Source organism: Adiantum capillus-veneris, chromosome 19, assembly GCF_014529385.1.
Source record: "Adiantum capillus-veneris isolate H3 chromosome 19, ASM1452938v2, whole genome shotgun sequence".
In the NCBI taxonomy this organism is placed as follows: Eukaryota; Viridiplantae; Streptophyta; class Polypodiopsida; order Polypodiales; family Pteridaceae; genus Adiantum; species Adiantum capillus-veneris.
The window spans coordinates 95,842,723-95,867,454 of record NC_140949.1 but is presented as its reverse complement, the minus strand read 5'-3'; the positions used below and the strand labels follow the sequence as shown (position 1 = coordinate 95,867,454).

At 43.0% G+C, this 24,732-nt stretch overlaps 1 protein-coding gene and 1 pseudogene across 1 annotated transcript; both read right to left on the bottom strand.

Moving 5' to 3' along the window:
* Nucleotides 1-405: 405 nt before the first annotated feature.
* LOC147434505 (uncharacterized) lies at nucleotides 406-2,535 on the bottom strand (annotated as a pseudogene).
* Nucleotides 2,536-18,263: 15,728 nt separating this feature from the next.
* LOC147434504 (uncharacterized) lies at nucleotides 18,264-19,508 on the bottom strand. The gene is made up of 2 exons (XM_086490951.1): nucleotides 18,858-19,508; nucleotides 18,264-18,730 (listed from the first exon to the last, which is right to left on the bottom strand). The coding sequence occupies exons 1-2, from the start codon at nucleotides 19,436-19,438 to the stop codon at nucleotides 18,418-18,420; spliced, it is 894 nt and encodes a 297-aa protein (XP_086347077.1). The 5' UTR covers nucleotides 19,439-19,508; the 3' UTR covers nucleotides 18,264-18,417.
* Between the last annotated feature and the right edge of the window lie 5,224 nt (nucleotides 19,509-24,732).

Sequence of the window (24,732 nt, the reverse complement as noted above, 5' to 3'; positions counted from 1 at the left end):
CAAATCTAAAGAAAAATGATGTATTCAACAGTATACAGTGTGCTAAATAAAATTTCTCTAATGTCCTTGCTCCCACACAGTTACCCACTGCTGAAGATGACTCTCCGTAGTCAAAAAATGACTGTCGCCGAAGCAATGAATGAGCTGCAAGCTGTCCCATGCCCTTTTTCGCATCTTTCAAAGTCAATCACTCTGATTGTTCATGCGTCTTCCTGCCCCAGACAGTCTACTCGCTGTCCTCTGTCTAGTCTCGCCATATGGGCAGTTTTATTAACTAATTGAAGGATCTTTTTCTCAGAAAAGAAAAGGCTTCACCTGTATCTGTGTCTTATGCTCAGTCAGAGCACCCAAATCTGAAGAAAAATGATGTATTCAATAGTATACAGTGTGCTAAATAAAATTTCTCTAATGTCCTTTCTCCCACACAGTTACCCACTGCTGAAGATGACTCTCCATAGTCAAAAAATGACTGTTGCCGAAGCAATGAATGAGCTGCAAGCTGTCCCATGCTCTGTTTCACATCTTCCAAAGTCGACCACTCTGATTGTTCATGCGTCTTCCTGCCCCAGACAATCCACTCGATGTCCTCTGTCTAGTCTCATTCTGGTTCAGCATAGCCTACTGCCTGGCTGTGCCCGCCAGCTGATATATACCAGTGCGTGTGATTACCAGGCCCGTCGATTCGTGTTTATCCTACTCATCTCCTGTTCGTCCAACATGTTTTTCCCTAAGGGGAATCCATCGGCCATCTGTGGCCTGCATTCGAGTCATTACCTTCTGATCCATTAGGAGCAATACTGGTCTTTTTACCTCCCGTCTATCAAGACGGGCAAACGACCCTAATCCTTTTGGCTTAGCCTTGCACCGGCCAAGTGCATTCCCTCGTGCTATTATCTCTACACCTCCACGCATGCATGATGTTCCATAATCGAACGCATCCCAGTATTGGGCACCTTCTGTGTGGTCCCATATAAAGTCACTGCGCGCATTCACCTTCCCTATCAATTGAGTTTGAGGGTCAGTCATCATGACAATGAGACCTCTGTTGTCCTTCCCTTCATGCCCACCAACGTCTTTGCATGTCTTCACCATCAGCGGGCCCTTTTTGTCTCCATTGACTAACCAGTTAGGAGACTCATTAGTCCAGCAATCAGGCTACCTTGGCCAACTTCCGTGACTTCGATTGGCGCCCATTTCAATCAGCACCACAGTGCCTCCGCTCAGGGTGCAAGAAACAGTTTCCCGATTGTCTGCATCCCTAGTCAGGCGGGTCTGAGACCCCCATCTTTCCATGCCAGCCTCAGTGCTGCACCCACTGAGCATTAGTACCCAGTACAAGAAAATGAGCATAGTAATCGTTCCAGGTTCGATATTCCAAAACCCCCACGCCCTTACATTTTCGAGAAAAAATTCGGCCCAAACTCTGTTATGTTCCTGTATCTCGCTTGACTCTCTAACCCGGACTACGGTAGTCAATGCTATCTGGGCCAGTAATAATGTCGCGCGTTGTACTTTCTCGTAGGACACCTCGAGAAAGTGGGCATCCAGCCCTCTAAAAGCATCATGTCTGGCCCATCCGACCAGGCTCCGAGACTCCAATTGCACTCAAGCAAGCTTCCCGCGTCTCTAGCCAACGGGGTCCCTCGTCGGGGGTACCATAGTCGAGAACTGGCTATTCGTGTCCTCTTTAGTTCCATACAGGTTCGTCCCCGATAGGACCTGATTCTTCCAACCGAGTTGTATCCTTACGGCGACTGACCTCTAAGGATCCGCCCCACATAGCTTAGGTCCCGCAAACAAGCCACAAGACCGCTTCGAAAACATTCTCCGTCGAATCTCCATAACCCCAGCTGAGGTCCGATCACTGTGCACTACTGTTAGGTCATGCCCCCAATCTTGTCCTACTGATTCTTGCACATCAATGTCCGTTCGTATCAAAATCACACCCATCACCTCTAGTAACTCACTGCTCATTCCACCCGAATGCAAGGAATCTGACCACCGTTTCCAAGCATCCCCACAACTCTCTTTACCACACGTGCCCCAAGATAGTTTGCTCTTAGCTGGCATTCCTGCATCCTCGACCATCCTCGGGTCAAGGCTACTCGTACCTGTACTATAACTACCATCGGCGGATGGGTTCGGCATCAAGCACGTCCCCCGCCTCAGCGACATACGATTGGTTATACGTGTATCAACTGGCCCTTCCTGGCCCACATCCCTTACATTCAGGTCACGTCCTAGCATCACGATATCCATGCAACGCTCCAAGTTCACCGTCTCATCCTGACTTGACGGGCTTCCCAACCTCAACTCCTCGCATGCCCGAGGCATAACACCAATGATCTCCACAGCCCCGTTCTCGGGCACAAAGGAGGCAGCCGGCTGTAGTTCACCTTGCGACGCATATTTCGCCCTTTCCCCATCACATGGGATGTAGGAGGCAGCAAGGTCTACCTGGTGTTTCTCTTCCGCCTCTTCATGCATTTCATTGGTGCCTCGGCATCAAGCACGTCCCCCGCCTCAGCGACATACTATTGGTTGTACGCGTATCAACTGGCCCTTCCCCCGCATCTCTTACATTCAAGTCGCGTCCTAGCATCACGACACCCATTCAACGCTCCAAGTTCACCGTCTCATCCTGACTTGACGGGCTGCCCAACCTCAACTCCTCGCATACCCGAGGCATAACGCCAATGATCTCCACAGCCCCGTTCTCGGGCACAAAGGAGGCAGCCAGCTGTAGTTCACCTTGCTACGCATATTTCGCCCTTTCCCCATCACGTGGGAAGTAGGAGGCAGCAAGTCATTCGTACAATACTCATTGTGTGAGTCTTGCTCGCTGGCCATCAATTTTCCCAGTTCTGGTTTGCTAAAAACAGCACCATCATGCATAGGCCAGCTGTCGCATACTAGCATTCCCTCCTTGATCGAAAGGTAGGATTCCGTAAGTTCCTCTTAAGGCTCCTCATAGTCCCCAAGCTTTACATCTGGCTCGTAGGCCCATCATCCAGCACATAGGCATAAGCATTTCCTTGGATTTTGTTTTGGGCACGGCACATTCTTGTTCCGCACTAGTTTGCTTTTCCCAGCATGCAGGAGGTAGGAGTCAACAGTAACCTTCTGGCACTCCTCCCCACTTCATTCATTCGCACAATACTCACTATGTGAGTCTAGCTCGCTGGCCACCGATTTTCTCACTTCTGGTTTGTTAACAACAGCACCATCATGCATAGGCCAGCTGTTGCATACTGGCATTCCCTCCTTGATCGAAAGGTAGGATTCCGTAAGTTCCTCCTAAGGCTCCTCATAGTCCCCAAGCTTTACATCTTGCTCGTAGGTCCATTCCCAATCCCACGAGGCAAAAGCAAGCCTTGCAATCAATTTGTGTCCAAGAGACCACAAAAGAAAGCTCATCGAAAATGTTATGCTCCTTCATAAAGGCACCACATCTGGTATACATCTTGACCTTAGGCCTTCAAGGTGCAATGAGCCTAAAGCAGCTGCAATTTGCAAGCACCATGCATCGTAACCGCCAAACCATACCCCAAGCAACCTTCAGTATTAATGACCGAGCCATGCGAGGTTTGTAAAACCATCCTCAATAATCGAAAACATTTTGCATACGGTCATAACTAACCTTCCAACATATTCCAATCACCCATCAAAGAGATCACCTTCACGCTCAGACAAATGAGTATTGTCACTTCCATCAGGCTTTCCATAGGCATAACTTGGGTTACTAGGGGACGTGGGACCTCTATTGTAAGGGAACATCAAGAGAATTGCAAAATCTTATACAGCGGCCACAAATGGCATGTGAAGAAGACATAGAATGGCAAAAGATATGATGCCAGTAAGGGACAAAATCAAAACAAGGTGGAGCTATACCTTAAGACTGCAATAAAGGGGTTCTATTGCTGCTTCGCTTACTGCTATCTGCCTCATTTACAGGGAGTTTTGACAGTATTGAGCTGAGTCATAGTTTGCCTTGAAATCTCAATAGTCTGGGGTATTTTGTAAAGGATGAGACTTGAAAGACCTTACTGTCTCCAATGACCCAAGTACCGCAAGAACAAAACCAAGAATAAGACCATCGTCTCTAACTAGAAAGCCGTGTTGTGATAGGATCCTCCACACATCCAACAAGTCTTTGAGAAGGTCATTGTGAGCTCAATGCACATGCCATCCTTGACCCTCTACTGAAGATGAGCCGGTACCTTTATTCGAAAACTTCTTGGCCCGCATCCCTTACATTCAGGTCACGTCCTAGCATCACGACATCCATGCAATGCTCTAGGTTCATCGTCTCATCCTGACTTGACGGGCTGCCCAACCTCAACTCCTCGCATTCCCGAGGCATAACGCCAATGATCTCCACAGCCCCGTTCTCGGTCACAAAGAAGGCAACCAGCTGTAGTTCACCTTGCGACACATATTTCGCCCTTTCCCCATCACGTGGGAAGTAGGAGGCAGCAAGGTCTACCTGGTGTTTCTCTTCCGCCTTTTCATGCATTTCATTGTTGCCTCGGCATCAAGCACGTCCCCCGCCTCAGCGACATACGATTGGTTATACACATATCAACTGGCCCTTCCCCTGCATCCCTTACATTCAAGTCGCGTCCTAGCATCACGACATCCATGCAACGCTCCAAGTTCACCGTCTCATCCTTACTTGACGGGTTGCCCAACCTCAACTCCTCGCATACCCGAGTCATAACGCCAACGATCTCCACAGCCCCGTTCTTGGGCACAAAGGAGGCAGCCAGCTGTAGTTCACCTTGCTACGCATATTTCTCCCTTTCCCCATCACGTGGGAAGTAGGAGTCAGCAAGTCATTCGTACAATACTCATTGTGTGAGTCTTGCTCGCTGGCCATCAATTTTCCCAGTTCTGGTTTGCTAACAACAGCACCATCATGCATAGGCCAGCTGTCGCATACTGGCATTCCCTCCTTGATCGAAAGGTAGGATTCCGTAAGTTCCTCCTGAGGCTCCTCATAGTCCCCAAGATTTACATATCGCTCATAGGCCCATCATCCAGCACATAAGCATAAGCATTTCCTTGGATCCCGTTTTGGGCACGGCACATTCTTGTTCCGCACTAAATTTCTTTTCCCAGTCATGCAGGAGGTAGGAGTCGACAGTAACCTTCTGGCACTCCTCCCCACTCCCTTCATTCGCACAATACTCATTGTGTGATTCTGGCTCGCTGGCCACCGATTTTCTCACTTCTGGTTTGCTAACAACAGCACCATCATGCATAGGCCAACTGTCGGATACTAGCATTCCCTGCTTGATTGAAAGGTAGAATTCCGTAAGTTCCTCCTGAGGCTCCTCATAGTCCCCAAGCTTTACATCTGGCTCGTAGGTCCATTCCCCATCCCACGAGGCAAAAGCAAGCCTTGCAATCAATTTGTGTCCAAGAGACCACAAAAGAAAGCTCATCGACAATTTTATGCTCCTTCATAAAGGCACCACATCTGGTATACATCTCGGCCTTAGGCCTTCAAGGTGCAATGAGCCTAAATCAGCTGCAATTTGCAAGCACCATGCATCGTAACCGCCAAACCATACCCCAAGCAACCTTCAGTATTAATGACCGAGCCATGCGAAGGTTGTAAAACCATCCTCAATAATTGAAAACATTTCGCATACGGTCATAACTAACCTTCCAGCATATTCCAATCACCCATCAAAGCGATCACCTTCACGCTCAGAAAAATGAGTATCGTCACTTCCATCAAGCTTTCCATAGGCATAACTTGGGTTACTAGGGGACGTGGGACCTCTATTGTAAGGTAACATCAAGAGAATTGCAAAATTTTATACAGCGGCGGCCACAAATGGCATGTGAAGAAGACATAGAATGGCAAAAGATATGATGCCAGTAAGGGAAAAAATCAAAACATGGTGGAGTTGTACCTTAAGACTGCAATAAAGGGGTTCTATTGTTGCTTCGCTTACTGCTATCTGCCTCATTTACAGGGAGTTTTGACAGTATTGAGCCATAGTTTGCCTTGAAATCTCAATAGTCTGGGGTATTTTGTAAAGGATGAGACTTGAAAGGCCTTACTGTCTCCAATGACCCAAGTACCGCAAGAGCAAAACCAAGAATAAGACCATCGTCTCTAACTAGAAAGTCGTGTTCTGATAAGACCCTCCACACATCCAAAAAGTCTTTGAGAAGGTCATTGTGAGCTCAATGCACATGCCATCCTTGACCCTCTACCGAAGATGAGCCCGTACCTTTATTCGAAAACCATTGCTCTGCTCTGAAGGCTCCCCTCTACTTATAAAAGGTTACTATATGGTTATCTATGAAAGAGAGAGAGAGAGAGAGAGAGAGAGAGAGCACGCACGTGATTATGTGTGTGTCTGAGAGAGAGAGAGAGAGAGAGAGAGAGAGAGAGAGAGAGAGAGAGAGCACGTGCTTGAGAGAGAGAGAGCACGTGATTATGTGTGTGTGTGTGTGTGTGAGAGAGAGAGAGAGAGAGAGAGAGAGAGAGAATTGTACCTGCGTAAGAGATTTCTCTCGGAGGGAAGCCAGTAACTTGGCAAAGGAAGGTTTGAAATTGAACGTCTGGTGAGAGAGAAAAAAAGAGAATGAAAAGTCGCGATCCTATTTGCACCTTTTGGTTGACATGGCATAGCTCTCCTTTCAGCTTTTAAAACATAGTCTTTGGGCTAACTGCCCTAAACAGAGACAATGTTGTTGTTGATTGGCTTCTCTTACAAGTATTTGTCCTCATCTAGAGATTCATATACACTTTAGTATTTGTGTGTCTATGACACAAGGGAAGATAGTAGTACTTTATGGATGGCTTTTCTAAGAGCTCCTAGAGAGTACCTATTGGTTCAAGATTCTACAAAAATCCTACTATTCTTATCACAATCTTTTAACATGGTAGTGAAAGGTTCCTCACGAACCAAACATAGAGTTATTTCCATCTTTGCACATGGTTGCTTGCTCATGTCCTCTCAAAACAAGTTGACTATGTAAGTAAACAACAAATTCTATGAGCACAAAGTTATAAAGTACAAAAAGATATCATTCTAATAATCTAATGACAACTATATAAAGAATAAATTAGAAGGAAAATCTTTGATGCCTCTCCGTAGATAACACAACTTACTTGCATTGTGAGACTCAATCACATGCTACACAACAATAGATGGTGCACCAAAGACATAAAAAAAATAGCACCACCCAATGTTATGAGGTGTGAAGCCTAAACATTGAAAGCCATAAAGAGGTTAATTCTCTCCAACATGATAAACTTAAAGATGGAGATGATGTTAAGCTTTGAATGTAAGCTACAAGGATAGTTTTCTTACCATTCTATCTTTATGTTGGAGATGAACCCTTGCAATGCCCACACACTATTCACACCTCATGTTGTTGTGGTATGCAAGTCATGTGAGATCATACTTTTGCCACCTTCGGGAGTAGAGGTTTCCATGTAATGTGAGTGAATGAAAGTAGAAGGAGTTGAAACTTGTTTCATGCTGTATTGGAGGTGAGAGAAGGGAGAGGAGATAGCTTGGTGTAAAACTATGTTGTGGGCAAGGGGAAGAGATGGGGGAGGAGCTTGCTTGGTGCTACAATGGAGGTGGGAGAAAGCTAGCAGAGAGATAATGATGGCCATCATGAAGAAGGCATGTTTCCTCAGCTCACATATCACACGATCCATCTCCTCAACCAAAGTGTGCACATAATGGAAAAAGAACATCAATAATTTCAAGCACTTCCAATTTCTCTTAGCACTCCCAAATGGTTTTAACCATTGGGCTATGAGAGGTTTCCAATGAAAATAACACTTTCACATGTTTTCTTACTGCTCTGAGCACTTGCAAGTGGTCTTACTTGCATGACGTCTTAGCATTTGCAAGTGGTGAACACTTGTAAGTGGTCTAAGCATTTGAAAGGGGTCTTAGCAGTTGTAAGTGATCTAGAAAATTTCATGTGCTCATACCACTTGCAAGTGGTCTAATATTATGTAAGTGGTATAAGAAGATGCACGTAAGTGGTTTGAGCACTTGCCAGTGGTCTAAGTATTTATAATTGGTCTAAGCACTTGTAATTGGTGGTAGCACTTGCAAGTAGTTTGAGCCCTGCAAGTGAGATCAATGTTACCATATACATGTGGTAGTGATGTGTGTGAACACACTTAGGACCGTTGGGGAATTTTTTCCCTCACTAGGAGTTTTTTCCCACGTGCATTGTATATACGTCCATCATTCTAGGGCTATCTATCTTTTCCATTGCACATTAAGTAATACACTCTCTATGGTGTGCCTTGAGCTTCCTTTATCTTCTCCAAGTTGTGTGTGTTTTCTTGCAACCCTAATTCCAACAATTGGTATCAAAGCAAGTTGCGTCCTCCCGGGCTTAGTCGCTAGTAGCAGCTCCAGCACATCCCTGCTCACTTTCTCCGATTTCAGTGAGCTTTGGCGAGAGTTCACAGGTTGACAACTATTTTGGGATAGCTCATAGAGCTAAGTTTGCTCAAATTTCTAATTCGGGCTCATTTCGGTCTTCGTTTCCACTATAGACAGTATTACGTAAGCTATTTTGTCATTTTGTGCAAAATTTTTGTCAATGCTGTTTTTTGCATAACAAGTTCCTTACATTCTTGTACGGTTTTTCCTATATAGGATGTGTGCTACATAGGACGTGTTGTTCCCACTTTCTTTCTCCTCTTTTCGAGCAGTTTTCACACCAGGTGCAACATTTACCATGGCTGACAACAGCACAAATGTGTTCAAGATGTTTGTTGCTGAGGACATATTTGATCGGGAAAATTACCCTATGTGGGCTTATATGATGCAACATGTTCTTGCATCAAAGAGCGTTTGGAACATTGTGCACAACATTGATGTAAGTCCTAGTTTTGAGGATACAGACAATATTGAGGATATTGTAGATCTTGCTGCAAGGATTGTTGCTCTTAGAGATGTTTTGCCTATGGATGACCAAGCTCGTTGGGATGTAAAAGATGTGCATGTTCATGCATTGATTACATTGTCTTGAAGTGCACTATTACTCCCCACATTTGTTCAGTAAAATTTGCAAAACAGGCTTGGGATATTCTAGTTGGTCTTTATGCAAGTCGCAATGAGGCAAAAATTGCATTACTGTTTAAAGAGTTGGCCCAGTCAAAAATTATGCATGAGGAAGATAATATGGACACTTTCCTTAATGGTGTCAAGGATATTAATGAGAAACTTATTTGTGCAGATGAAGTCATTTCAGACAGTTCCCTTGTGCAGAATGTTCTTGATGCCTTGCCAGATTCTTACTAGACTTTTGCTAGTAATGATCGAAGGAAATCCTGAAGTTGTCAAGTTTGATGCATTATGCACATTGATGTTGCAAGAGTCACTTTCTATAAAAAAAAATAGGACTAGATAGGTGCAATTGAAGAGACTTTTATTACTGCTCAAAGAAAAGGTGGTAACAACAATGCGACCACTTATCATGGTTCTTCTGCAAGTGGAAAATCACTTCTTTCTAATGCTTCTGATGGCAGCAATATGTCTCAAAATTCTGGTGATAAGAGCAAAAAGAAGATGCATTGCCATTATTGTAAAGCTAGTGAGATCACTTGATCAAGCAGTGTCCTAAGTTGAAGTCCAAAGAGGCTAAGAAGAAAGCGGCTGGTTCCACTACAAATGCAGCTATTGTTGAGTCTTCTGTGAAAGGAGACTGTGATGCTGATGTTGATGCAGAATGGGCTTTTAGTGAAGAGCTATCTATAATCCTGCTATCCATGATGCATGCATGTCAATTGCTATAGATTCACATGTGTGGTATTTTGACAATGGTGCTACAAAGCACATTACCTCACATCGTGATTTGTTCACGTGTCTTGAGTCTGTCCCTCATGGGAATTTTGTTACGTGTGCCAACAATGCCTCTTATCTGGTGCAATGAGTTGGAATTATTGTTCTTACTGCTGCAAATGGAAATTCTTTCACACTTGTTGATGCACTTTATGTACCTAAGATCAAGAAGAATCTTTTGTCTGTATCAACACTTGCTAGACTTAGACTTGTAGTCAAGTTTGTGGATGACAGATGTACAATACGTGATGTCAATTTTGGTCATGAAATTGTTGCATCTAGTATTTTATGTCATGGGCTGTATAAGTTCACTTTGTATGACAAATGTGGGCAAAATTTGCAATTGTGGATTCTAAGGCTATTTCAGATGCAAAACTTTGGCATGCACATTTTGGACATCTGAATTTTTCCAGTTTGCTGCGTTTGCAAAGATTTGATATGGTTGCTTCTTTGCCGCCTCTTGAAGCACCTGTCAAACATGTTTGTGAAGGCTATATTTTGGGTAAGATGCAGCGTTCAAATTTTCCAAAGGATGGTTTAGTTTGCAGGTTACAAGCTTGTGCATAGTGGCATTTGTGGGCCCATGCAAACTCTGTTATTGGGCAATTACTTTTACTTTGTTACTTTGATTGGTGATTACTCCAAACATGTATGGGTAAATCCACTTAAAGCGAAGTCCAAAGTATTTATATGCCTCAACAATTTTTGGCTATGGCTAAAAATGTCTCAAAATGTACTATGGGCACCCTCCGTTTCGATCGATATATGTCTCATGAGTTTAATGCATTTTTGGCTAGTCATGGGATAAGACACCAATGTACAGTGCCTTATACGCCTCAGCAAAATGGTGTTGCTGAGAGGAAAAATAGGTCACTTATGAAAATGGCATGATGTATGGTCAAGAGTCAAGCTTTACTTCATTTGTTTTGGCTTGAGTCCATCATGTGTGCCACCTATGTACTAAACAGATGTCCTACAAAAGCTTTGTAGCCTATGACTCCATATGAAGCATGGCATGATAGAAAGCCTTCTATTGAGAACATGTGTGTTTTTGGCTGTTTGGCATATGCTTTGGTGCCACAAACGCAGCACAAGAAATCGGATGATAAGGCTCTCAAATGTACTTTTGTTGGTTATAGTGTTGAATGCAAAGGTTACAGGTTGTATCATTCGCAAACAAAGCGTATCTTGGTCTCACGGGATGTTGTGTTCGTGGAAGATTCTATTCAGCCCTTGTTGTCATGTACTAGAGACAATAATGTAAGCTCATAGGACATTTATGACACTTTGTTGCCTCTTTTCAGTGGAGGATGTTTGAATGCAAATTCCAATGAGGCAAATGTACAGCCTATTGGGGTTTTTTGAAAATGTTACAGATCAGCCTATTACTGATGCAAATGTACATGATGTACTTGATGAGGAAAGGGCTAAGAATGAGCAGACTAGAGGTATGCCTAAATGGTTGGTGCATACTTTGCGTGATAGTAAATTGGGTGCACCATTGTCTAGTCGTACTCGTTCAGGTTCTTGCCATGCATCTTACCCATCAGATTGTTATGCTTTGGTTGTGTCTAGCTTACATGATTTTGAGGAACCTCTCTCTTTTGATGAAGCACATAATTTAGAAAATTGGATGGCTGCCATGCAATCAGAATATGATGCACTTCTAGAAAATGACACATGGACTTTATGTGAATTTCCTCCTGGAAAAAAGGCCATTGGTACAAAGTGGGTTTACGAGTCAAAACGCAAGACGGATGGTGAGATTGATCGCTATAAGGCTTGACTTGTTGCAAAGGGATATGCACAGTATAAAGGCATAGATTATGAAGAGACTTTTACTCCCAGTTGTCGCATGACTACTATGCGTTTTCTATGTGCATTGGCAGCTCATTTTGGTTGGGATGTACATCAATCAGTCATTGTTACTGCTTTCTTGAAGGGTGACATATTTGAGGAAGTTTATGTAATGCAACCTCGTGGTTCTAGCACAAGAAAGGACAAGAGGATAAAGTGTGCATGTGTAAAAAAGCTTTGTATGGGTTGAAGAAATCTCCTCATACTTCGTATGAGAAAGCTGACACTCATTTCGTCAAATGAGGCTTTTATAACAATCCAATAGAAGCACATTGTATGTAAAGCATGAGGGTGATGTACTTCTCATTGTGGTTCTTTATGTGGATGATTTACTGATCACTAGACCAAATGGAAGACATATTTCTAAAAGGCTGATTTGAATGCTACTTTCAAGATGAAAGATTTGGAGTTGTTGCATCATTACTTGGTACACAATTTAAGCAGTTTGATGGTGGTATTGCCTTGTGTCAGAAAATCTACATAGAGACATTGCTATGCAAGTTTGGACTTGAGGATTGCAAACCTATTGCCACTCCCAAGGAAACGGGTTTGAAATTGAGTCTTCATGATGCTGGTGATCCTGCAAATGTCACTCTTTAGAAAGCTATTGTTGGATGCCTCATTTATGTATGCAACACGAGGCTGAATATTTAGCTTTCATTCTCATCGGTCAGCAGATTTATGCATAGCCCAGGGTCTAAGCATTGGTAGGCTATCAAGAGGACTTTCCTCTACTTAAATGGAACTTTACATCTTGGATTGTTTATCTCAAGGGGGGGTCATTGTTGCCATACTTACATGCTTTTTCGGACTTAGATTGGGCTAGTTGTTTTGACACGCGAGTGTCCACAAGTAGTTTTTGTTCCATGCTTGGCATTTCATGTATATCATGGTTGAGCAAGAAGCAACCTATTGTGGCCACTTCTAGAGGTTGAGTACAACGCAGTCTTCACAGCTATGATTGAGTGTGTATGGCTCATACGCCTTATGCGTGATTTGGGTGTTGGACAGGACACTACCAACACTATCTACACTAACAGTCAGAACGCATTGGCAGTTGCAAGGAACCCAATTTTTCATGCTTGCACAAAGCACATTGAGTTGCATTACCACTACGTCAAGGAGAGGCTCTCAAGAAGAGATATCATCTTGGCTTATGTGCCAACACAGGACAACCTTGCAGATCTTTTCACAAAGGCATTGTCTCGTGAGAAGTGAGAAGCTTTTTGCAAAGAAGGGCTTGCTCCACTTTGTGGATTGATCGTGTCCTCAAGGCATGGCACTTCCCTTTACTCTATGTGCTAGCTCTCATTCACCGCATCACTCCCAGGGGGGATTTGTTACCATATACATGTGGTAGTGATGTGTGTGAACAAACTTAGGACCATCGAGGCATTCTTTCCCTCACTAGGAGGATTTTTCCCCCGTGCATTGTATGTACGCCCATCGTTCTAGGGCTATCGTTATTTTCCATTGCATACTAAGTAATACACTCTCTGTTGTGTGCTTTGATCTTTCTTCGTCTTCTCCAAGTTGTGTGTGTTTTCCTGCAACCCTAATTCCAAAAATCAGTTCACGAGATGCATGTGATCTGAGCCCTTGCATGTGGTCTTAACACCTGCAAGATGCAAGTGATGAGCAAACATATCCAGACTCGATCATAGAACCTGCAAGTTTTTGCAACACAACATTGTTTCTTGTTGGTCCAAGAAACAAGACAAGCACTAATGAAGAAGCAATTGCCACTAGTAGATTGCATAGATGATGTGAGCTCGCCCAATCTGCATCTATGTAACCCAAAGAGAGAGAGAGAGATTGCATAGAGTCTGATGTCAATCGTTTTTTATGATCAAACCAAAATCTGTAGTGCCTTTTAAGTATTTCAACACACATTTTGCAATAAACTAATGCTTAAGAGAAGGGACCGCAAGATGTTATCCAAGATAATAAGCAACAAAAAAAAAAATTAGGACAAGTGTTCATGCCAACAAATTGAAGATATCCGATCAAGTTAACATAAGGTTGATTTGTGACAAGCTGACCGCCACTTTCAGAAGTGTTGTTAGACAAGGTGTGTTGACCAAATATACAGATCCAAAACCAAATTTTTGAATATTATCTACAATAAACTTTGACTGCCGAAGTAATAAATACCTTTCGTACGGTTTCTTTGAATTTGAATGCCAAGACACGAGTGAAGCTCTCCAAGATCCACATTATCAAATGTTGAAGAAAGAAACTTCTTTACTTGCTGAAGAAATCCCAAATCATTGGAAATAAGGATGGTATCATCCACATAAAGTGCAAGAATCACAAAACTACCACCTTGGCATTTTATATATAATTTGGGGTCTGAAGAGAAAGACATAAATCCTTTGGAGGTGAGAAAAAGATCAAGATTTATATACCATGTCTGTGAAGCTTGTTTGAGACCACATAATGCCTTATAAATAAGATCGGCAACATCTAGCTTCGTTCATGTCTCTTTGGGAACATGAATATAAGCAATACATCCAAAGGTTTGAAAATGAGATACAGAAGGAATTTTACATGTACATGTTGTGATGGGTATCTTACGAGATGAAGCAATAATAGGAAGATGATTCTCAACAAATACTATTGTCAAAGTAGCTTCAGCCCAGAAAACACGAGGTAACGGAGAATGAATCAGCATACATCTTACAACATTGAGAATAGTGCAATTCTTTTGTTCACCAACCCCGTTCTATTGAGGTGAATATGGAATAGTGTATTCATAATGAATATCATTTTAAGCACAGTAAGTCACAAACTCTCAAGAAACATATTCGCCTCCATGGTCACTGCCAATTTTCTTGAGGCGATGACCAGTTTCAAGTTTTGCAGCCTTGTGGATTTTTTTGAAAACAGATAAAACCTCAAATTTTTGTCTAAGCAAAAAAACTTGGTATACCGTGAGTAGTCATCAATAAACGTAATGAATCATATGTTAGCTTGGCAGCTAATATCAAATGTGATGTGAAAGTGGGATGGTAAAAAATGACTAACACGAAGAGACTTTAGAGGACTTGTTATTGTGCTATGATAGTTAGATCCTAGCACATTCCATTGATGTCTTTTAAGAAGGAAATCCACGACATCTTTCTCTGCTTTGCATCAACAAATGTGGTGATATAGGTGAGTAAACTCCCCATGATGATGTCGTTAAGCATTCTAAAAGAAATACATGGCACATATCTCACTATTGCAATCATGATATATATAGTGTTTACCATGTAAGCTTTTATGGACTCACCATTGGTAAGATTTGGTAGGAATGGGTAGTTAAGTCATTGTGGTGATCTTTCTATGGAAGATCTCGCATGTTCTTACGATGATGAAGTAGTAGGTGGGGTTTGCACGCAACTTTGATGTGTAGAGCTTTCATCTGGAAACACGATGCTGCTCTTGAATTCCAAAATTGACTTTGATCAAGGGAAATACAAGAAGATAAAACATGTTAGGTGGGTAGAAGGACACGGCATGCTAAGCACTCAATTCATAATCCCAAAAAACTTATGTTCAATTTACAAAATTGGCCTTTATACTTTAACAATGGTCAAAATTGTGTCCCTCACCCAATATGTCTCATAAAACTAGTAAACTAGGTGCCCTGCATAAATTTACAAGTTGAAATCCATCAACCCCAATCTACATATCAAGAGCTCTCATATATATATCTGTAATGTAATAAATACAATCATGGATATGAAAAGAATATAAAATCCCGCTTTCAATGACATGTGTTAGCTCAACAGTTAACATTTCCCCTTCCTAGTCCATGTCATCTCGTCACATAGGTATCTGTAAGCTAGTCTATGGATTTCTTGTCATTGGGTGAGGAGCTTCAAACTCTTTTTTAGTTGATATGGTTCTAGACCTGCTATCTTTTCCTTGAGTGATTTCTTGCTTGGTATGTGCCTGCTAGTTTTAGGCATTGTTCTTGTAATTATTAGATTCCAAAAATTCAATTTTCAAAAATTAGTGCCTTTTCTACTCTACACACTTTTCCATGCTTGAGTTGTGAACACTAATTCAAAATATTTTTTTGAATGCAAAACATGTTGAAGCACATGGGAGGATGCAAAAGACCAATAAGAAGTGAATTCTTACAAGTAGGTTCATTGGGAAGGGCCTCTTTATTTGCCATTGGATTAGAAATGAGATTAGCTAAAGGGGAAATGGTTAGCTACCATGTGGTCTAAAATGGTGGGTATGGCAAGTCCTAAAAAGTGGGGGTCAAACATACAGGTCTATAGGCAAGGAGAATATCTTTATGATAAAATTAAAAGAAAATACTTTTAAAACGTGATGTTTTGACTCCTTATTCAAAAATTTGGGGTAAAACTCCATTATTTCTCTCTCTAGAAGCTGGCAGTTTTTCCCCCTTTCCCTCCTAGTAAGTAGGGGTCACTCCAAAAACAATCATCACTTTCTCCTCTATCTTTGCTCTCTCCATTGTTGTTTTGCAACTTCCATCTCCTTCCTCAACCTCACTGTCAAGACAAGGGTAAGACCAGAGTGGGCACAATCCCTAGGCAAGGCCGCTTAAGTGTGCATGCTCAAGGGCTCCTAAAGATAGGCTACAAGTCTATAAAAGGAGATGGTTGAGTGAAGATAAGCATGCCAGTCCCCCCTTGCCCTTTCAATGGTTCAGAGCAGTTTCGAGTCCTATGGAGAGGGGAAGGTCGTGGAGGCTTGGCATGACTTCTTGCATAAGATTTTGCATGTCTTGCATGCATGCACAAACAGTGGAAGCTTGAGGAGAAGAACAAGGTCGAGGAGGAAGAGGAGCCTATGGAAGGTCATGGGGAAGCACTCTAAGGGGGCACAAAGTGCTACAAGTGATATAGCCACTTGATTGAGCTCAGATTCAATGTCTGTGTCAAGAAAAGTGGAAAAACTTGTCACTAGGGCAGCCTCATCCAAGCCTTGCAATGCTTGTTCTCTCCCTCTCTTTCTCGCTCTGTGCTTTGATGATATCAAAATTCACAACCATAATAGCTGACTACACGGCATACGAGTAGGGTGAATTAATTCCACACAAGCAATTTTTTTGTGCTTCGGCTAGGACATACAATTCGACTCAAATTGATTATTTGTCAATGATCCACCGGGTCAATTTAAATTTAACTATGCCAGCTACATAGATTTGCAATACTTAATGGAACTTTGCACAAAGGTGCACACATGATTTATGATTGGCATTTATTATGCCCTATCCACAAATTTATAATATTGTCTTGAACTTTTTCTTTCTTGGCATTTATTTTGCCAGACTCAGTTAAGCGTTTTCCTACTCTACTCTATGTTACATGCAACCCATGTCTTGACGATTTAGTTACATCTATGATAGCATGATCTTTCATGGAGAAAAGGCTCTCAATTCACTACAATTTGCACAAGGTGCCAGTCAATCAGATTTAGTGTGTAATAACAAGCAATGTACACAAAATGTTTTTGTTCTTTATCAATTGTAGTCTATTTGACTAACATAGTTTAGAAATTTGGTGATTAAAACGCCAAATTTATAGATGTTAAATTGCTTTCAGAGTGGATATTTGCAACAATTATTTCTTCCTTGTGACATATTGGTGGTATGGAACATTCAACGTCATGTTTACAATTAGCAATGCCTAATGGATGATTTAGGCCTTGTAGACCTTAGTCTGGTTGCAAGGAACCCAATGTTTGTACTCACACCGAGCACATTGAGGTGCATTGCCATCATGTCAAGGAGAGACTTTTCCTACAGGAGAGATTTTATTCTAGACTACATGGTTACATTGGACAACTTAGGAGAGATTTTATTCTAGACTACATGGTTACATTGGACAACTTTGCTGATGTGTGTACAAAGGGTCTATCTTGTGAAAGTTGAAGTTAAAACCTTATAGATCTTGTGTTTACCATGTACCTCAAAAGCAAGTGATTAATGCTCGTAATTAGGCTTAATTGAGCTCTTTAAAAGGCGACCATCTATCTCAAGTTTGTGAATTGGCAACCAATTGTTGCCTTGGTGTGACAAGCAGGACAAGAAAATGAGCCAGAGCACTATCTAACACAGATATTGAATGAAGTGTGGGCAGTGGATCGACGGATGAGGACTCGTTGCGCCAAAGATCTCGAGGACGGATGACTGAGAAAAAAGTCAACAAGTAAATGCAATTCGAAAGCTTACCTTGGAAGGGGAAAAAAATAATCCATCCTTGTACTAGTCGGCAATTCAAATTTCAAATGCAGAAACCGTAGATCCACACAAGAAGTTTTGGACAAATTTTCACAATAATTCCCACATTGTGACTTACCTCAACATCATAAGCTTCTGTGAGGGAGGCACCGCGTACATAGCTAGGTACGATTGGGAGCAGTGGACCGCCGGCCCGATTGGGGGGGCCAGTGGTCCCTTGCCCCCAATCGTACCTAGCTAGGTATGCGGTGCCTCTCGAACAGAAGCTCATGATGTTACTCATTGTATGAAAAAATTTGGAAAAGACTCCGTTTTCCTACATGAGAAAATTTCTAAATCTTCTTGTGACAGTATGGCAAACACTCTTTTTCAGTATATCTTTGCAAATTGAAAGAATTGGAGATGGTTACAACTTACACACAGACAAACGAATACAAAATCCAAGCCAAGGCAGGCGCGCCCGCTGGGCAGGAACGCACGCCTGCAGAGGGGGAGAAGGGCCACTTATTAGAGGGCCTCGTTGAGGCGCTGGAACTTGAGTGCCTGCTCGCGGGCGAGTTCGGCAGAGTTGAGCGCGCCGTTGAATTCCTTGACGACGTCCATGGCAGCCAGCGGGAAGTCCTTGTAGGCGTAGGCGTTGATGAGGGACGTGGCACCCTCGCGGGCCAATGAGGGGAAGGCCTCGGGGCTCTCGTCCTTGATGGCGCCCATCATGGTCTTGTGGCCCAGCAGCCCCAAAATGCGAGGGCCAAAGAGCTTGCCAAGGGTGGACACCAGCGACAGAAGCTTCGGGATGCGTCCGGGGTTGCCCTTCCAGAACCTGCATTGCACAGTCCAGATATCAGTCTGCGAAATTCCAGTCAGTCGGCCAATGATCAGTATAGATCGGTCAGAAACAGTTCAGCCAGTCAGCCAGCCACATGCTGCAGAGTAGATATTCTTCTTACTTGGGAGTGCCGCACCCTGTGTGTGATCCATACCCTCCGTAGCGGCCAGTAGGGGTGGAAGTGTCGGGAGTTGGCGTGCTGATGTCTGGAGTGGGGGTAGTCACGTCCGGGCTCGGGGTGGAAGTGTCGGGAGTTGGCATGCTGATGTCTGGAGTGGGCGTATCCACGTCCGGGCTCGGGGTGGTTGTGTCTGGGCTGGGCGTGCTCACGTCCGGGCTATTTCCCGACTTTGGATAGGGGCTGCTGGTGTCGGGGCTGCTTCCGGACGGACTGCCTGTGTCAGGGCTGCTTCTAGAGGGACTGCTCGTGTCTGGGCTGCTTCCTCCAGAATAGGGACTGCTCGTGTCGGGGCTGCTTCCAGAGGGGCTACTTCCAGAAGGACTGCTCGTATCTGGGCTGCTTCCTCCAGATTTGGAATAGGGACTGCTCGTGTCTGGGCTGCTTCCCGAGGGGCTGCTGCCGGTGTCCGGACTGCCTCCCGACTTCGGGTAGTAGCTATGAAGCCTGCGTGAAGGCTCGCGAGCTTCAGCGCACACAAGAAGCAGCGCCAGCAGAACGGCCAAAGCCATACCTCTCGCCATCTCTACACAAACTCTCTCTCTCTCTCTCTCTCTCTCTCTCTCGCTTCTCCTCTGCGTACTTCTCCTCCCAAATGCGCCAGCTTAAGTAGGTGAACGAATGGTTATTTACAGTGTGTGAGCGTGTTTTCCCACCTTCCCCGGGGTCCCCCTTCCTCACTCCCTTCTTTGCACACTCCCCCACTGCCAATCGCGTCCCTTCTGAACCCCATGTGAGTGTCCACCTCTGTTCGTAACCACCTTCACCTTCCCCACATCCACTTCATTCATTTTCCGCTTTGTTGTGACTTTCGATATGGCTATGAAGCATTGGTAGTCAAGACATTCACGATGTTTGCGCGTTTTTGTAAGCCTTGGTGCACTGTTTGGGAACAGTGTATACTAGATTCATTAGAGGACTTCCCCCATAGGACCTCTAGAGGTGCCTATGGGCGGGCCCTCTACAAACAGTGGTAATTGGAATTGCTTCCTCGGAATTCTATTACAATAGCTTTGCTAGGGTTTATGCTTCAACCACCCCCTAGATTGAAGTTATGCATTTTTATCATGGAACGACACGGTTAAAAAAAAAGACTAGGCTTCATCGCTACCTCATTTTAACACCCTTGTTATGCGTCTCTAATGGGCCTATGGGCAAAGCCCTTTTAGTGCCTATTCATAGCAAAAAGAAAATGAAAAATCCTACCAATATTTTGTCTTGCCATGTATCTACCAAAAAAGTACAAATATAGGCAAATATCATTCTTTTTTTAAAAAATTAAGGAAAGTCATGATTAGGATTCATCCTAGCAGAGATGCTTTAACTGGTAAAGTGATCACACCAGGCTCAATTAATAGATTTGTCTATTAATCGAAAGTCCTACATAGTCACACTCACACGATTACTAGGCATTAGTAGAAGTATGTTATGTAGTCAGTAAAGAGGCCCAAAAGTAGGCGATTTGGGGCTTGAAAGCTAGATGCTTTTTTTTCGTAAAACCCAAAACCCACAATATGTGGGTGAATAGTTAATGCGTAGAAGCTAGACGCTTTTACACATTAGTTTGTTTGCAATCTGGGGCAAAATGTGATGTGGCTCATGCATTGGAGAATATTTGGACCTTGCAAGGGCCCTTTATATTGAAAATATCTTGAAGCTTCACCATATCTAAGGCAGAATTCAAAGTGCCCATATGCACACGATTCTTATTAAATTGATCCAATCAAAGGAGATGGCATTGAAGTAGCCATTTAGACTACTACGCATTTTCGTATTGCCTAGAATCTGATCTGGCATGGTGACTTGCACCCAAGTGCATACGAGAGGGTTTGTGGCTAGTAAGGCTACCCATGGGTGGAACACTCCATTGTCAGTTCAAAAACGGAGACTAAGGAAAGGCAGGGAAGAGTCTAGTTTGCCCCTCTAATTATGGCTTTGTCCTTAGAGAGAAGGGGAGGTCATTTTGACCACTCACTTACTCACTAGCCCACTAAAATCAAACATGTCCTTCAAAAAACCCTAAACGTTTCAAATTTATCAAAACTTTTTTTCCCTCTCAAACCTAGGCAACATATTCTAAAAAACCCTTTTCCACCTCTCTAGTGCTGAAACTAACCACCCCATTTCTTTCCCATCTTCTTTTCCATTTTCCATTCCACTCTCTCTCTCTCTCTCTCTCTCTCTCTCTCTCTCTCTCACACACAAACCTACACCCATTGAAGCTCTCCATAGCTACTATCTACATCCCCATTCTTTCTCTAACACCTGCAGCAATTGAAGCTCTCCATATCTACCATTTACAGCCTTTCTCTCCCTAAACCCTACAGCATATGAAGCTCTCCATAACTACCCTCTCTCTCTCTCTCTCTCTCTCTCTCTCTCTCTCTCTCTCTCTCTCTCTCTCTCAAACCTTCAGCACATGATGCTCTTCATAGCCACCATCTACATAGCTTCCATCTACACCCTCTCTCTCCAAAACTTGCACCACATGAAGCTCTCCATAGCCACCATCTACACCCTGTCTCTAAAACTTGCAACACAACAAGAAGCTCTGCATAACATTAATCTACACCCTCAATCTACACTCTCTCGAGATCAAGCTTAATCTCTCCCATCTATCTTGAGGTCTCTATAGCTGCCATTTATACTCTCCATAGCTCAAGCCCACCCACCTTCCCTCATATCTCCATAGCTTAAGCTCTCCCACCTTTCCTCATAGCCTCCATCTACACCTTTCCTTCCACCTCATCCATTGAACTTTGTCATTCTTGGTGTTGTGCAATAGCAGCTCATCAATGTCTTCCTTGGTTCTCTTGTGCCTTACAGGTACCTTCATGACTCTCGATATTGACATTGTACAGAATATGCTCTCCCACATGTCCTCCAAATACCTTGTGAAGAGGCATATCTTTTTCTATTCACATTCCTATGTCATTCCCAAGGATCCCTCCACCTATGATATGCTTAAAGCGATCAACATATGGTCTATTAAATGCAATGAGTGGCTAGTGTCGGATAACTGGTTGGTAACTATCTTTCAATAGAAAATGGTAATTGATTATCAATCTAGCCTTATGTATGGCAAAGTTGAGCCTAGATCCATCAGTCTTAGTTGGTGGCTACCTATGTATCTATTTGTGAATATTTTTAGGGTCTTGTCCCTTACCCAAATACCAACAATGTTTGTTTGCAAGGATGCAGATTTCACAATCTAAAATGGTGTGCTAGGGGCCAATTGGGGAATTGTCGTCGAGGTAATTCATAATGGGGACAAATACAAGTGTGTGATTGCCTCCTCCGATTTTTGCTTTAGGTACTTAAAAAATCACATCACATTGTTCCCGCTATTTTCTTATGAGCATTGGATATGCAAGAGGGGAAAATGGACTTCAAGTTACCAAACAAGGAGGTGGTACCTTTCAACTTGATATTGAACTTGCTTAATGGTATGAGGTTATCAAGCATTGGAGTCTTGCTAATCTTCATGAGAGAACTTTCTCGTAATCACATGATGCAAGTTTCAAGTTGAATCGTCGTCAAATTAATTTGTTTAGCAATAATTTAGCATGCCAACAGAGGACATTAAAATATAATTGTAGATTCATGGTGTGTGGAAGAGTTAATGTTCTATTGCTAGTCGTCTTAAACCTAGTAATTGCCACTTTTGTAATGAGTACGTCCCCAATTCAGATCAATCAAATTACTTTACTTTGTCAATTGCAATCCAAGCTTCTCTCAACTTGCACTACAAGAGGAAAATTCCAGAACCGCTAGCATTGCCGCAAAAAAATAAAGGAAAATAGAAAGAGAAAATATTGCGTGTGCAGCAATAGCAACAGCAAAATACATGATAGTGGTTAAACAGCAATATACGCGGTAATAGTCATGGGAATATACCTACGACTATTATTGCGTGCATTGCCACTGCTATTATCGCTAAACGCCTATTCAAAAATAAAGGTGCTCATTTGGGCCACCCAATTTTGGGTGGCCCAAATGAGCATCTTTACTTTTTACCTGCATAAAACATATGAAACATCAATTGTTTTTGAAAGAGTATACAGAAAAGACAAAAAATTGAAATTGAATATACTTTACCTTGACAATTTAATGTGTAGAAGATCAACTATTTAAAAAAGTTACAAATAAAATGAAAATAGTTGTATATACATTGTGCCACATTGGGACTTTATGAGAGTTTAGACAAATAATGCTCTATCTAATCCTCCTCCTCATCATCATCATCCATAGGCACGTACATTTGATCGCCCTGACTCTACATAAACCCAAACCAAATTAAACAAATAGCAACAACTCAAAACAATTGATACAATATTATTTGTTTAAAGTTACCGCTGGTAGTGATCCAACCACTGCGTGTTGAATTGCTCATGAGAGATGTGGTTGTTCTCCAACAACCATCGTCAAGTTTCAAATTTTGTATGCCACTCCCAAAACTTGACCATCTCTCTGGTTGGTCGACTAAGAGTGATATTTTCCTAAGTTAGCAATAACAACAACAAATCATCCACTAAAATCTTTATAATCACCGATTTTAGTTGTAATTTAACCAATCTTACATATTTGTCCTTCCATGTTGTTTTGCCTTTCGAGCCATAGTGTGTGGGAGTTTGTTTGGCTCGAGCTTCACGTTCTTGTCTCTAGGATGAGCCCTTTGCAGCCTGATCTCTCTTTTCTTGTATTGCCCACTCCCACTCCACATCTGCCATGTTGCCACCGTAATAGCTCCTGTCTGGATCTCTAACTTGGTTGGTCGCTTTACGTCGTACACTGGGCTGTTTTTTTTTTAATAAATATTTTTATGTAGCCCTCCAACCATTGTTGTGAAAAACGATGATCGAGGGAATTTGGAAATCTAGCATGCAACACATCCTCAATGTAGCGTGCATGATCGGGCAGCTGGTCTCTAAACTTTACAAAACAATTCTTATACGTTGAATGTATAAGAATATGAAGATGGCATCAAAATGCTCTGCCTTGTATTGTACTAAAGTCCACCTCCCCGTTATACTTTACCCTATAGTAGCATCCATGCGTGTTTGGAACGGGTGCGACAGTATCCTCGTCCTCTACGTCTGGGGCTACATGCTTTGAAATAGGGGACTTCATCCCTCCCACTACCAAAGCAAACAACGCCACAAGATCCCCCGCCGCTCCGTCTCTCTTGGTGCTCAATGCCTTGAGACGAGCGTCGATGCACGCCACTAGAAGAAGTGCGTCGATGGTGCTCGGGCAAAGCAAGAGTAGAATGGAGTGGCGTGGGACCATGCGATGCCATGAGAGTGGGACCCTGTGATGGAAGGAGAGTAGGACGGTAAGAAGGGGCTGTTATCGTCAGTGCGAGGCTCTGGATGTAAGGAGTCCCTCCCTGACTCCCCCATGGCGTGGACTGCGGAGAAAGACCGTAGCTCGCAAGCTACAGAGTGTACCGGCCAAACAATCCCTCTGTTGAACGGAGGTACTGGTCCTGTAAAGAGAGCACCCGCTGTAGGTCTGGATCTGCCATCAATTGAGGAACCTAGGTAGAGTAAAAACTAGACACAAATATGAAAATTATTTAACATGGATATGAACCTATCACGAGTGGTCAATAACTTTTGTATTCTCAATGCAAAGGTTATGACCAAGGGGGTGGACTTGTGGACAATGGCAAAGGCAAGGCGTTTGCATGAGAGAGAATCATGGAAACAAGGACATGGAGAAAGGAGGGCACCCCCAGTGCCTAGACACCTTGCATGTTTCCCAGATCTCATTACTAGTGCAGAGTGGTTTCATGAGAGAATGACCGAAGCAAAAG

Bases quoted from the DNA above. Each gene is read 5' to 3' on its own strand.
- LOC147434504 (XM_086490951.1), bottom strand. From the start codon at position 19,438: ATGGCGAGAGGTATGGCTTTGGCCGTTCTGCTGGCGCTGCTTCTTGTG. The intron at 18,731-18,857 runs GTAAGAAGAATA...TGTGCAATGCAG, and splicing joins ACAGGGTGCGGCACTCCCAA to GTTCTGGAAGGGCAACCCCG.